Consider the following 15,623-nt stretch of genomic DNA (forward strand, 5'->3'; position numbering starts at 1 on the left):
TGGTTCGATTGCGTTCTAAATGCTTCCTGGAAGCAGGTAGCGCAAGAGGACAACCAACCAACCATTGGGGGCTCTGTAACAACGTAAAAGGAAGAAGAAATCGCATTATTATTATGTAAGTTTACGAAAAGGCACAACATATTTCATGAATTCAGACCAAACAATCATTCTCCCCATATTTGTTTACTTTGCTGCTGCTCAATCTTCACTTGACTTTGCTGCATAGATTCCTCCTAATGGAAGTTCTTGATGCAGCACCAAAAATGAACCTATCCTCTTTCTCTTACACATCCACACAGAAACCTTGTTTATCGCTGTTTTCCGCCTCTTCCCTCGCCGGAAAATCACATAATTCCGCCACCTCCGCCGCCGTATTTCCGCTTACTATCTATCTAAGATCTCCCACCTCACCTGAATCCGACAATTCGACTGCCTCTTCTTCCACCTCATCATCGTCATTTTCTGGTAACATACGCCGTCCTAGTACTCACAAGACATTTAAGAACTTCCCTTCTCAAACTCCCCCTCCAAACCCTAAAAGCACCTCAAACCCTCTTAAAAACCTAGCTAATACTACTACTGCAGAGAATGACAAATCGAAAAATCTTACAGGCAAGCTCTGGTTAACAAGTAAACTCTCTCCTCCTCCTCCTCCTCCTCCTCCATTACCACCCCAACCGCTACAGTCGTTTCATTCGGTGGGAGATGAGTCTTCAGACGATAATGATAGTTCAAACTTGGAGAAGCCTCGACGAGATGAATTCCGCCAAGAAGGAAAAGTCTTTGTGGGGAATCTTCCACTATGGATTCAGAAGAATGAAATTGCTGAATATTTTAGGCAATTTGGTCCAATAAAGAATGTGATAGTGATTAAGGCTTACAATGACATTAAAAGAAATATGGGGTTTGGGTTCGTAATATTTGATGGTTCGATGGCTACTAAGTCCGCAATGAAGGCTGTGGAGTTTGACGGAGTGGAATTTCATGGGAGAATATTGACTGTGAAGCTGGACGATGGTAGGAGACTGAAGGACCGGTCTGATGATCGGAAGAGGTGGGTTTATGGAGAGGAAGAAATTGAGCATAAATCGAAGTGGCATGAAGAAAGAGACGGTTCTAGGAAGGAATTTCGAAGGGTTGTGGATACTCAGCCTGAGAATTGGCAAGCTGTTGTTAAAGCATTTGAAAGGATAGAGAAGGTACTTTTTTTTTTTGTTAACTATGACTGCAAACAACAAGAACTATGTATGTTGACTCTTTCAATTTTTAGCCTTCAAGAAAAGAATTTGGCTTGATGGTGAAATATTATGCAAGGCGTGGAGATATGCATAATGCTCGTAGTGTTTTCGAGAACATGAGGGCTAGAGGAATAGAACCAACATCGCATGTATATACAAGGTAATTATCTATATGATGTTCTATAGACTTGTTACATTTGCTTCATTGAATTTATTTGTTGGCCAACTATTTTGCTAATTGAAACTAGTCACATAATATACATTTGCGCAGATCATTTAAGATTTTTTCTCTTCTTTAACTGCTCATGATCTAACCGTCCCATTTCCCTACATGAATCTTCTTAGCACTCACCAAGCCCAATTAGCCGGATGAAAATTGAACTGCTAGCGCCCTATTTAGGCGTATCCCATTTTCTCATCCACACCTGGCTGGATATGGATGAGAAATAACCAGTTGCCCGTTCAACTGCTAGTGCCCTTTTTAGGCGTGTCCCATTTTCTCATCCACACCTGGCTGGATATGGATGAGAAATATCGATTGTCCAATGGTGTCTCACCAAATTGATAGAATATTAAGAAGATTAATAGATACATAGTAAAATTACACATGAAGAGAATATGCAAGATGTGAATAAAGTTTGGAAGTTTTTCTAATTTCTTATATAATGCTTGGAGTGCTACAATTTCGTGATGCAGTGATAAGAAGATTCTAGTAACTTCAGATATCCCTTCATGCAATCATTTTTTCTTTGGTTGTGAAAACACATACTTTTTATTATTCTTTTGAGAAAAGGACCAGAAAACGCATACTTCATTTTTCATATTTATGTCACAGGCTGGATTCATATGATCCAGTGTGAAGGGGAGTATTAGAGTTATATTATTCTCATATTTCCATTAGAGTTCGATTCATATTTGTTACTTTTTATTTTTATTTTTGCTATGGATTCACATTTGTTACATTCATTATATAGAATTTTATAGTTAATGAGAAATTAAGTATATCATGAAATTTTACAAAGTGTAGGTTATGTTGGGAAGAAGAAGAGGTCAGATGTCAAAGGAACTGATTTCTATTTTATTGATTTAACATATAGCTTAAGCCTTGTAGCATTATGAATGACAACCAAATGTTTTATGTATTTAACTATTCATTATCTGCAGCCTGATTCATGCTTATGCAGTAGGTAGAGACATGGAAGAAGCATTAGCTTGTGTTAGAAAAATGAAGCAAGAAGGCATTGAAATGACATTGGTCACTCATAATGTCCTCGTTGGTGGATTTGCAAGAGTTGGCAATATCCAGTAAGTAGAATGTTCTTCATCTTCCACTTGGTTAGCACTTCAGTTCACTTTGAAGCTTTCTGTTATATAGTACTGTTCCTTGTCATTTACTTCATTTTCATGTCCTTTTCATTTGATTTATAACTCTCATGACTTTGTTTCTGTCAATTGTATTCTATTAAACTTTACTTATGTGCCACAAAAAATTATCTGCACCTTCTTCTGGTTTTTGCATTATCATTTAAAGTAAGTGCATGAAAAACTTGAAATAACATGTCAACACAATAGAAGATGCACTTTTGAGTGAGCCATTATTTCTCAAGTTATTTTTTCTGTTATAAACCCTATTATCTATGTAGCACGGATACTCCAAAAATAAATAAATTTGGAGTATCGGATACGATACGGCAAAACGGGTATCGGATACGGCAAAAGAAGTATCGATGACTTTTTATGGAGTTGACCAATCCGATACGGTTTGGATACGGCTTGGATACGTTTTTGGATACGTTTTGGGTAATTTTTAAAAAGTAAAAATTTTAAGAGGACTTGAATGTTTAAAATAAAACTAACCATAAACTAACATTTTATCCTCTTCACTGAAGCTTCTTTCATCTTACTTTGTCTATCTGATGTTCTTCTTAGATAAACAAGATAAACTTAAGATTCACATCAAGTTATTAACTAACTCTTAATATATTTTAATTTTTTTAATTATTATTTAATATACATATTTTAATAATTTTAATAATATGCGTATCCTAAACGTATCGTATCCTATATTTTCAAAATTTCCCGTATCGCCGTATCCTCCGATATACGATACCCGTACCCGTATCCGTGCAACATAGCCTATTATTATTATTATTGAAAATTGAATTTCTTTTCGGGTAATTTTCTTGCTAATACTTTGTAAAGGTACATAGTACGCAACAATTGAGAACACCATTGTTGTAAGAAACATACCTGTTTTTTGTAAGAAAACTCAAATAGCTTATGTTTAATTTTTTCATGACCTATTAATCATGAACTCTCCTCTCAAGCCATTTAATATTGGTCATGTTACATAACGGCTAGTGGGCTGGATGTTCTGAAAAGTGGAATATAATATTATCATTGTTTTGTGCAGGGCTGCAGAGCAGTTGTTTAGGGAGGCAAAACAGAGACATACACCATTGAATTCAAACATTTATGGAAGTATAATTTATGCCCATTGGTAAGTTCTTAATAGATTGTTTCCCCAACACTTTTCTCTTGCTCTGTGTTTTTTTTCTATTCTAAAATAGATTGAAAAAAAAGTGATTTGTAACAGCCAAATGAAATGAAAAAAAACAATTATACGAAGCCGGTTTAAACAATCAAGCCAACTCCTCCATGTGTCTTCCTTCAAAATAAATCTCATCATCCCCCAAATCAGCATCCAAGACCATCCAAACGATTGTCACATAGCACAACAATGATCATTTATCTATCATTCCCATGTTTCATTAGGATCACTGTTCAGGATTTGATACAAACTTTCATAATTTTACCTATCTGACCTTTACCTTTTCTTTTGGAAACCACATTACTCTTGCAAACAGATTTAGGACGAATCTTTGTCAAAATGAGCGTCAATACTCAAACTTTGCATTCCCCTCTCATATTTGGTCTTGCCCTTCTTTAATCTCTTCACGATCTTGAACATTCATCCACATCTCGACTTCACCTTGCATAACTTTAGCCGCTTTTAGAGGAAGTTACTGCCATGCTTTTTTTTTACTTATATTATCATGTTTTCCTCCCTTCTAAACAGCCAAAACTGTAACATGGATCTAGCTGAAGCCTTGGTGCGGGAGATGGAAGAAGAAGGTATTGACGCTCATATTGACATCTATCACACCATGATGGATGGCTACACGATGATAGGAGATGAAGACAAGTGTCTAGTTGTTTTCAGTAGACTCAAGGTAGTTACTACTAACGAGATGATTTAGGGATCTCTAAAGTTGTTGGATTAAAGTGTTGACTTAATATTTTTATTTATGACCTGTTTCATTCCCTTCTAATGGAGGTCTTATGATGCATCCACCTTTGTTATTAACATGTGTGAAAGGTACAATATAATGCCATTTTCTTGTTTTCTCCATTTTATCTAATGTAGATAGCTTTTGCAGGAATGTGGGTTTTCACCATCAGTCATTAGCTATGGATGTCTGATCAATCATTACACTAAGGTAGACAGTATCATTTTTCTTTCCTTTACTCAGATTTTACCGGTAGATAAAAAGGAATGGACCTCCGATGTTGTCGTTGCTACTAAATCCTGAATGTTATTTTTCAACACTTTTGCTGCCAGCCTTTTTAGAAAGTGGTATTTTATCACAATCACAATGACTTTTGAAAATTGCCAAAGTTAATTTCGAAAGTGATTTTGTTTGTATTTGATATGAAAAATATGATTGAAGTAAATGTTACTTTTGTAGGTGAAAAATGGATAAAAAAATGTGGTAGAGGTGTGAAAAAAGTGATTTTGTTTTGTCAAATTTGTAGAAATGTTTATAGATATTCATTTTTACCAAATGGACTGTTTTTCTGATTTTTTCCATTTTGATAAAATCTAAATATCAAAAGACTCAGACCGTTTTTCTTCTTAAATGTGGAAGAACTTCTTTAGATTTCGTTCAGAATCTTGCAACCAAACTGCAAGTGGAAAAGATGCTTCTATACCAACTCATGTCATGAACAAAGGAACAAAAGATCAAATATACAAGAACTAATCTAAGAGGAACATTGTTCTTAAACTTGTGATAAATGGAGCCTTACTACACTCAGTCTTTCCTTCTCTCTTCAAATAGATCCAACAGTGACATTCATAATGATGAATAACAACTTCCTTTTAAACAAAAAGACAATCCAGTCAGCTTGCTATCATATATTTAGCGGTAGGTTAGGATTTGCTGCTATAGAGGTCAAATGGGGTTATTTTCACCATCAAAAGTTCAAGGGCGATTTCTCTTAATTAGTTCATGCATATATCTACACCTTCGAGAGTTTATGCATTTATTTGGTCTTTTCCCATGCACAAACATTAACTGCATCACTGCAACAATATCTTTAAGCCAACATAATACCCTTTCATCAGTACATCATCGTTTCTAGTAGTTGCATATAATGCTTTTTTTTAATTATATATAATGCTTTATCGTATGCAATTTTTTGAGCTAGATCATGATATATAAAACTCTACATTTGTTATGTTTTTCATCTGGATCATGATCCAAAAGATATTCACTGTACCAAAATAAAGCAAAAATCACACTATACAATCTGGATCATATACCAAATGAAACAAATTTCACTTTGAATTTTAACTTTGGTAATTTTTAAAAGGGAATTGTGACAAAATACCAGTTTCCAAATGAGCTCTGAATTCATTGTTCGGAAGGAGCAATACAATTCTTGCGATTGTTACTTTACAATATTTGGTCTTTTCCCATGCACAAACATTAACTGCATCACTGCAACAATATCTTTAAGCCAACATAATACCCTTTCATCAGTACATCATCGTTTCTAGTAGTTGCATATAATGCTTTTTTTTTTAATTATATATAATGCTTTATCGTATGCAATTTTTTGAGCTAGATCATGATATATAAAACTCTACATTTGTTATGTTTTTCATCTGGATCATGATCCAAAAGATATTCACTATACCAAAATAAAGCAAAAATCACACTATACAATCTGGATCATATACCAAATGAAACAAATTTCACTTTGAATTTTAACTTTGGTAATTTTTAAAAGGGAATTGTGACAAAATACCAGTTTCCAAATGAGCTCTGAATTCATTGTTCGGAAGGAGCAATACAATTCTTGCGATTGTTACTTTACAATATTAGTTTTTCATATTTTCATCATATTTATGAATGTATCTTCACCCGCTATCAATTCACATGCAATGTTGTCCTTGAAAGTGATATGGTACTGATTTTGGTTGAATACCATTTTTCAGATGGGAAAAGTTAACAAAGCCATTGAGATCAGCAAAGCGATGAAGTCAGCGGGTATAAAGCATAACTTGAAGACATACTCTATGTTGATCACTGGATTTATAAATTTAAAAGACTGGGCCAATGCATTTGCGGTATTTGAAGATGTAATTAGAGATGGTCTTAAACCAGACACTGTACTTTACAATAACATCATTAGAGCATTTTGTTGGATGGGTAATATGGATCGTGCTATTCATACTGTTGAGGAAATGGAAAGAGGGAGGCACAGGCCTACAACACGAACATTTATGCCCATCATACATGGCTTTTCTAGAGCCGGACAAATTAAAAGAGCATTGGAGGTTTTCAACATGATGAGGAGGAGAGGATGCATTCCAAGTGTTCACACCTACAATGCTTTAATTCTAGGCCTGGTTGAGAAACGACAGGTAAATTCGTAACATGCTATTGAAGAATTAGACTTTCAATTACTGTACAAGGTTCATACTATGAGAGGAGAATAATTTAGGTTTTGAAAATCAACATTAGTGATTTTTTCTAATTTTATAGAGGCTTTTAAATGTGGTAACTTTTTTGCCATCATTTAATACTGAAATACTAGATTTAATTGTGAGCCTATTTGGAAACTGGTATGTAATTAGTCACAATCTCCTACAGAATCACAATCTTATTGGAAAATTGCCACAGTACTAACGAAAGTTATTTTTTTTATTTTTTTGTTTAGTATAATATTGTTTTTTTGCATATTAAAGTGTGCTTATTTTTGCTCCATTTTAAAGATTATTTTCCGGATCATGATCCAATTCAGATTATTTTGTGATATTTAACTTCATTTAGTATACAGATTATTTTTTAGATCATGATGCAAATTTTCAGATTATTTCACAAACGTAACAATTGTAGATTATTCTTGATCATAATCCATATCATAAATGTGATAACAAAATAGGCCAACCAGTATCTGCAAAAAAATGTTGATTTCATAGTCTGTTATGACAATTCTTTCTTGTAGTCAATGTTCTTGAATTGGTTTTGCTAGTGAAAAGTCTGTCTTACTTCTATATGGCTTCCTGCTCTTCAATCTCACTACTTTCAGTTTTGTTTTTTTGTTAGATAAATTTTCTATTCACACTGCTCCTTGCAGATGGAAAAGGCTGTCAAAATATTAGATGAGATGTCACTTGCGGGAATAGCTCCAGATGGACATACATATACCACCATCATGCATGGCTATGCATCTCTTGGTGATGTTGGAAAAGCTTTTGAGTATTTTACACAAGTAAAAAACGACGGACTGGACCTTGATGTGTATACCTACGAGGCATTGCTTAAGGCATGCTGTAAAGCAGGCAGGATGCAAAGCGCTTTGGCAGTTACAAAGGAAATGAGTTCTCAGAGAATACCCAGAAACACGTTTATCTATAACATTTTAATTGATGGGTATGTTCTTTATTTCTGGTTAAGAGGTATTATAAGTCAGGGCTATCTGATCATCGATTTGAATATCCTGTATAAGATTGAGTCCAGAATTGGATACTTTTGGATTCTTCTATTTAAGATTCTAGTCTTTGTGGTTGGTTATATATAGGTGGGCAAGAAGAGGTGATGTTTGGGAGGCTACTGATCTGATGCAGCAAATGAAACAAGAAGGGGTTCAACCAGACGTTCATACTTACACATCTATGATAAATGCTTGTTGCAAAGCTGGTGATATGTTGGTAGGCCTTTTTATTTGCCAAAAAGTTACATGAATGCCTGAAAAAGATATTTGTATAAACTACTTTAACTTGTGCAAAAATATACATTTTTTGTGAGTTAACAACCAACCCTTCCCGTTAACACTCAAGGATTTTGAGTGTTAAAAGTTATTTTATTAACATTAATGGAAAGAAGAAGGATGAGTATTTTTGCACAATTTAAATAAGCTTTCCATTTTAGGCATTCATGTACATATATACATATTTTTTCCTAAAAATAACTCTAGTTATTGTTTTGTAATGGTTTTGATTTGGGGATACTGGATGGATTAGATATTTGTAAGTAATCTGATTATTTAGATAGAATGATGAAAATTTCTTTTAGTTTTATGTACAAAGAATAAAAGAAAGTATTTTAGCCTACGATTTGGTGGGGGAGAATAATTTGAATTTATAGGATATTGTATTATTTGGATAATTGGATTAAATTCAAATAATCAAACACCAACCAAGCCCCTAATGTATTAGAATTTGAAGTACTGGTTCCAAATCAAGTACATGTCATGATCAGCTTTGAATCAATAGAATGTCTGATTATTTGAAAATAGATTCATTTTGTTTATCTCTATCATCTTGGCAGAGAGCAACCGAAGTGATTGCCGAAATGGAAGCTTTTGGAGTGATGCCAAATGTGAAAACCTACACAACTCTAATACACGGGTGGGCCAGGGCATCTCTTCCGGAGAAAGCTTTGAAATGCTTTGAAGAGATGAAGAAGACGGGCCTGAAACCAGACAAGGCTGTATACCATTGCCTGATGACGTCATTGCTTTCAAGGGCAACAGTAGCTGAAGGATATATTTACTCGGGAATTCTGTCACTTTGTGAAGAGATGATCCAATCTGACTTGACTATTGACATGGGGACTGCGGTTCACTGGTCAAAATGCTTGTGCAAAATTGAAAGGGCAGGTGGAGAGATCACACAAGCCTTGCAAAAGACCTTCCCTCCCGACTGGAACTCCCATCATACCCTTAATTCGAATTCCATTTTGGGAAATAACGATCTGAGAAACAATATAAGCGACGAGGATGATGATGATGAAGGTGAGGAATGCTATAATACTGAAAGTGATGATGAAACTGATGAGCTTGATGGGAATCCTAGTTTTGGTCAAAGGCCATGGTTTAAGTAAACAAGTGACGAGCTTCCTCTTATCATTGTTCAAAAACTTTTGGATAAAATAGTTGATTACTTAATGTATTCATTTATTTATGCAAGAATGACCAGATTGTGCTCTGAATCTAAACTGTTGGAGCTCGATTATGTTATTCTGAGTCTGGAATTGATTCGATCCATTTATTATGTTGTCTTAATTGTAACATATATTGATGAAAATAATATGTTTAGAAGCAGGTAAAATTACAAAAACATGCCACACTATACAATTCAAAACTCTTAACAATAGCATTTTTTTTAATCTACATTTCCTTTTTTTATCAGGACTATTAGAGTTATGACTTCATTTAAATGATAGCATTTTTGTAATGTTTTTAATAGAATTTAATATCATAATTTCAAATTTAGGCCAATCATAATGAAGGATCTCATTATTGTCACTAATTCTGCATGCATAAATAAATAAACTATGTATTTTTAATACCAATTGATGTTTTTTTATCTCACATAACTCAAAATAAAGTTATTAATATATATGTATATATTATTTACAATTAATTTAAAACTAAATCTTGAACCTGATATTTTGTCCCCAACAAACATGTGTCTAGAATCTTCTGTATGTTGCTTGTCTGCCTTCATAATTGGAAGTTTGGTACATCTTCACATAGAGACAGCCCATCCAACATGCATCAATAATTAATTTAATTACTCTATTATTGTTATCATTTTAATATTATTTTAACATTATATTACTTTCTATTTAAACCCTTATTTTTTAAGAGGTAATTGCATTGTCTTATCTGCGTGAGACACTAGTAATAAGTTATATTTGTTTTAATAATATTAATTTGTTTTAGATTAGCTTGAAACACTAGTAATAAGTTATATTTGTTTTAATAATATTAATTTGTTTTAGATTAGCTTGAAGTTGATAAAATAAGCTTTAATTTAAATTATAAATTAAGATAAAAAGAAGATTATGATTCGGATATTGTAATGATCTAAATTGAGCCAAAACTGGATAAAAATTCCGATTATCCAATGATAGAACAATTAGTGTGAAGAGATCATAAAACTTTTCAAACCAAATCTCGGCTTTTTATTTCATTTACTTTGTTGGATCGAGTTCACTCAAAAGCCTTATGTTATAAATATTTTGATATCTTCACAATCTTTAAATTGTATTAGGTATAATTCGCTTCTTCCTAGCTATACTATTTTTCAACATCTTTCTTAACTTCTCAAGGGATTTCAAGTGACAAAATTTTTATCTTTGAATGGGTTCAATTTTTACTAAAATCGTCTTAAGTTAAATTGAGATCATTACTATAGGATCGTTATAATTCCTCTAAACTAAAAATATTCACATTCAGTACAAAAATATTAAAAAAACAAAGGAATACCATCATATACATGCATATAAATTGTATTTTAAGATAGAAGAAGAAAATATAATTAATACACCAACAATTACCAAACAATGATTCTTTCCAGCACAACACATCCTTATCATTAGAAGCACAATGGATTTCTAAATGTCTTCTTTCATTGTTTCAACCTATTTTATCCTTTTATGTTGTTAATTAACCAACACAAATAAGATGGCTACATTAAAATACTCCAATATTATTATATTCCCTATTACATGCCAGTGAAACAATGGTTATAAAGAAGATGAATCTATCCCCCATCCAATCCAATCCAATCCTCTTTCTCTCTAGAAACTAGACACACACAAAATACTGTTTTCAACACAAATGGGGAAGAAGATGAAGCTACCATTTCTCTGCAAGAACGAAGAACCATTAATTACTCATCAGCAGCCATTGCAATTGTCTTCATGCATGCAACCAAATAGTCTTATTTTTCAAGAAGAAAGGGAGATTTACACTGGGGATCATTCAACTGAGTCGATGATCATACGTGGGTTGAAATCAGAGAGGTTGTTCTTCGATCCCAATGGAACTAGATCACTTGTTTGTAAGAGGGAACCAATTATATCTGATCATGAGGGAATTCCATTTGAAAAGATCAGCGTAGCTTGGGCGATGGATTCTGCAGATCCATATGGGGACTTTAGGAAATCAATGGAGGAGATGGTTGAAATAAATGGATTGAGAGATTGGGAGAGTTTGGAGGAGTTGTTGGGATGGTATTTGAGGATGAATGGGAAGATGCACCATGGTTTTATTGTTGGTGCTTTCGCTGATCTTCTTGTTGGGGTGTCTATGCCGCCATGTTCTGATTCTGCTACCTCTTATTCTTCTTTGTTTTCATCTTCCTCCTCTTCATCTTCGTCGTCTCCTCCCATATCTCCATCTATGAGAGCTAGGAGAAAGAGAGATTTGAGGAAGAAGACCAAAAATATAATGTAAAATATAGTTTCATATACAATTTAAATATTACACTTTGTAGAATTCAAACCTTAATTTAGTGGACTCTTATGTATGAATATATTAAGTATTAAAAGATTAATGTGATTGAAATGTTATTTTTGCTTATTTCGAACTACAATTAAGACATACTCGCCTTCCTAAAAACAAAATGAAGATAAAGAATTAATATTGATGAAGAAGAACTAATGAAACTCGTAGATTTTCAATAGAAGAAAAATAATTGAAGAACAAAAGATATAAAATGAAGTAGATAAGAACAATAATTTATTAGTTAATCAATGAAACTGAAATTTTATTAATGAATTGATTAAATTAAATCTTGTTATAATCTATTGTAAATATATAACATAAATAACTGTTTTCATTTTATAGGAGATTCATCTTTAAACGTTTTCCTAATTTGTTAATGTATTTGAGGATGAATGGGAAGATGAACCATAGTTTTATTAATGGAGCTTTTCTCGGTGGAGTAAATGAAGTTGGTCTCGAACCCACCAGTTTAGCCGTCTGAATCCACATTCTTAACATCAACCAATGGTTCTCGATATAGACGGATTCAGAAACTAGAGTTTGAGTGAGCTTGGATTTAATGTAATCCCGAATTTCAATCCTAACTCTTTCATCCATTTGGAGAAGTCACTAAATTTTTTTATTAGTTTTCTGGCGACTCTGCTGGGGACATTCGACGTTTGACTTGAAAGTAATTTTGGTCAAGTATTTAAACTTTCTTACGCTTTAATTCATACTCCATGTTCACATTAATTGATTATTTGCATGAGACTTGGAGCTCCAACGTGGAGGTGTGTGGGTATACATCATTGGATGAAGCTCACACATCTATATTTTATGTGCTAAGGGTAGTCAATGTGAATGACACCCTCAACCCTTGCCTTGAAGGCTTTTTTGTGTGATTTGAGAGTTGAGAAAAACACTAGGAAAAAAACCCGGATTAACCCTCTCTTCTTTTCAAATATCCCCTACTATTAAAAATGAGGGATTTTGAAATAGAGGTGAGGGGGATGTCCAATTGAGATCTCCCCTTGCATCAAGAGATCCCTTTTGGGATAGTATCCTTGTCGGTGGAACAACTCTCTCTTAAGCCATTTCCAACTTTAGAACAAAAATCCAAAGAGCCAATTCTACCAAGCCGTTGCCTCGTCTCGTCCTGTCGAGCAACAAAGCCACGTCACGAAGCCCTTTACTTGACTGCTATATATGATAAATACATGTATGCATATAGATATTTCTAGGCGCTCAGTTTATCCATTCAAAGTTTTAAAAATTCCATGAAACATATGAACAATTCCAAAATTTTGAGGATAAACCTAATAACTTTAAAAGAGTAAAATCGAGGAAACTTAGAAAAGTTAAAAGAGGAATCTAACCTAACGAGTTCTTGTCTTTGTGTCTTTAATACATAGGTTACAATGTCGATGTTAGATGGCAGACAAGTGAACCAATGGGCTAGGAAATTCGAAATGGGAAGGCTCCAATGTAGTGTCTACGGTTTGAATAAGATCCTTCGCCTATGGAACACACGACCTCATCCTGGTTTGCTACTTGAAATGCGCAAAAGATGGAGTCCGGTTACTAGAACATTCCACCTAGGCTCAAGACAGATATGCCCTACATTTGAAGAATTTCGAGCTATTCTTATGGTCAGATCCGATCCTATCCTAGTGTTGAAACCCCTTTCAGAGTCAGTATCTTTGAAGAAAGTCATAAGGGAGGAATTTGATTACGAAAAGGCTGATGTAGATCTAATACTAAAGAACAACGTCATCGACTTCCAAAACTGGCACAAGCTGGTTATGAGAAACGACGAAATTCCGGACATACCCAATGTCCATCTAATTGTGATGACAGTACTCATAGCCCACTATCTTTTGGCTCCAAGCGACGGAAGACCATCCTCAAAAACATTCGAAGTTGCTCACACATTAAGAACAGAAGCTTACGATATCTCGGGTTTGGTCCTCGTGGAAACATTGTTAGGCCTTAATGAACCATTCCAAAATCGAATGTCCGAACGAGGAGCACCCATGGTACTTTGCATTTGGATCCTCGAGAAGATTGAAGCGCTCTCTCCAATTCCTACACCCACCATTTTCAGTCTGGATATTCAAAGGACGCGACTCGAGGCGATTAGAATCCCAGTGGAGGTTAGAGACAACATGCATATTAGAGACTTAATACCTTGGTATGAAATAGGAAAGATGATCTACTCAATGGGGGAGCAACCAATTATTGTGTTGTGCGGATTAAATCAAATAGTATCATATTACACGCCTCCTCTTTTCAGACAATTTGGCTTAAGAAAATCCGAACCATTCAAAGGAACGTTGTCACCCATCGACAGACCCATCGACTTCAAATTTTACCAAGCATACTTTGAGAAGTGGACTAAAGCATCAAAGCGCAAGATCCCTTCAGAGAGGAAAGAGATTCCTCTTAGAATCAAAGAACCATCTGAGAGAAGGAAAATGTCAAGGCAAGAAGACTAAGGAAGACGGATACCGGATTATTTTAGTTTTCCTTCATGTATTTTCTTATTATTAGACTAGATTTTATTTTGCTAGATTAGATTTTCTTTTGAGTATGTAACATGAGGACGAGGGGTGGTATGTTTGCGATTGTGAGTTTGTGATTTTATCCAAAACACTCAGGATCTTAATAAAATAACTCATTCTATTTTACCCATCCTTTTCTGAATGTTATAAAATGTGAATGGGTAAATTGAGCGTCTATTGCGTGTTAGGGATTAAGTGCATACGAGCAGTGCATTGCTTGTCTTATCTTAATAAAGGGTCCAAACTCATTATACCCCATTTTGAATACAGATATTTAATCTATGGCAACCTCGCGTGATCCAATCACAGGTTGTTACTCTGTACGTGACCCAATTACCGGACGTTACGCAAGAGCTATGTCTGATTCGGAGGAGCAACCCACACCAGGACGAAGGACAAGTCACTTTACTAGCATCCAAGCAGAATCTATGGAAATCAAAGATGATTTGAAAGCTTTAGAACACAAGATAACACTTCTAATGGCACAAGTGGAAGCGATGGTTCCTCCTAATGATCCACGACCCCATCCCTCTAATCTGAATTCCTCTAAACCAACTGTTTCAAATCCTGAGAATGATGAAAGAGTGAAGGAAGAAGAATGGTATGACTCTGATGAAGAAGCTAAGGCATATGCAGATAGACAGTTATCATGGATCACCCAGATCAATAAAGGAAAGGCGCTAATAGAAGAGTGTGACGCTGAGTTTAAAGAGGTCAACGAAAGAGCAAGAGCTGGTGCAAAAATGAGAAGAGATAATTGGGCACCTCGGTCCATTGATGGACAAAATGGTTCAATATCTGATGTTATTCTCGATCAAGTAGAGGAAATGAACAACATGAAGAAGATACAAGCTGAAATCCTGAAGAAGCTAAGTGAACCAACTGTTAGAGGGACCTCTAGGGCCATGGAATCTTGGAGGTATAGTATGGAAGCTGCAAAAAACGCTTCCATACCTCTCGGACTGAAATTGCCAAATCTCCCAAAATACTCAGGAAAGAAGGATCCTGCGACCTTCATGAACGAATATGTCTTGAATATGATGCCACACAATCTAGGAGAAGTCACGATGACTCAATTATTTCCTAGATACTTGGCGGATACAGCTCTAGAATGGCATACACGCCAGAATATTGCAAAATACCAGACCATAGAGGAATTGGCCAAGGCATTCATTAGTCGGTTCACTATGTTTGTCAAGGTTGACAAACCTGAGCGGAAGCTACGTCAAATCCGCCAAGGGGCAAACGAAACTTT

General features: G+C 34.7%; 2 protein-coding genes across 2 annotated transcripts; both read left to right on the forward strand.

The window, feature by feature from the left end:
* Window positions 1–124: 124 nt before the first annotated feature.
* LOC124919871 (pentatricopeptide repeat-containing protein At5g04810, chloroplastic-like) lies at window positions 125–9,583 on the forward strand. Its single transcript, XM_047460234.1, has 10 exons — window positions 125–1,199; window positions 1,271–1,398; window positions 2,403–2,543; window positions 3,652–3,738; window positions 4,318–4,471; window positions 4,679–4,738; window positions 6,523–6,951; window positions 7,668–7,963; window positions 8,112–8,241; window positions 8,861–9,583. Exons 1-10 carry the CDS (start codon window positions 237–239, stop codon window positions 9,413–9,415), a joined length of 2,943 nt encoding a protein of 980 aa, XP_047316190.1. The 5' UTR covers window positions 125–236; the 3' UTR covers window positions 9,416–9,583.
* Window positions 9,584–11,159: 1,576 nt separating this feature from the next.
* LOC124944519 (transcription repressor OFP13-like) lies at window positions 11,160–11,786 on the forward strand. The gene has a single exon (XM_047484791.1). It carries the CDS (start codon window positions 11,160–11,162, stop codon window positions 11,775–11,777), a length of 618 nt encoding a protein of 205 aa, XP_047340747.1. The 3' UTR covers window positions 11,778–11,786.
* The last annotated feature ends 3,837 nt before the right edge of the window (window positions 11,787–15,623 follow it).

The sequence above is a fragment of the Impatiens glandulifera genome, chromosome 1 (assembly GCF_907164915.1).
Source record: "Impatiens glandulifera chromosome 1, dImpGla2.1, whole genome shotgun sequence".
NCBI classification, from domain to species: Eukaryota; Viridiplantae; Streptophyta; class Magnoliopsida; order Ericales; family Balsaminaceae; genus Impatiens; species Impatiens glandulifera.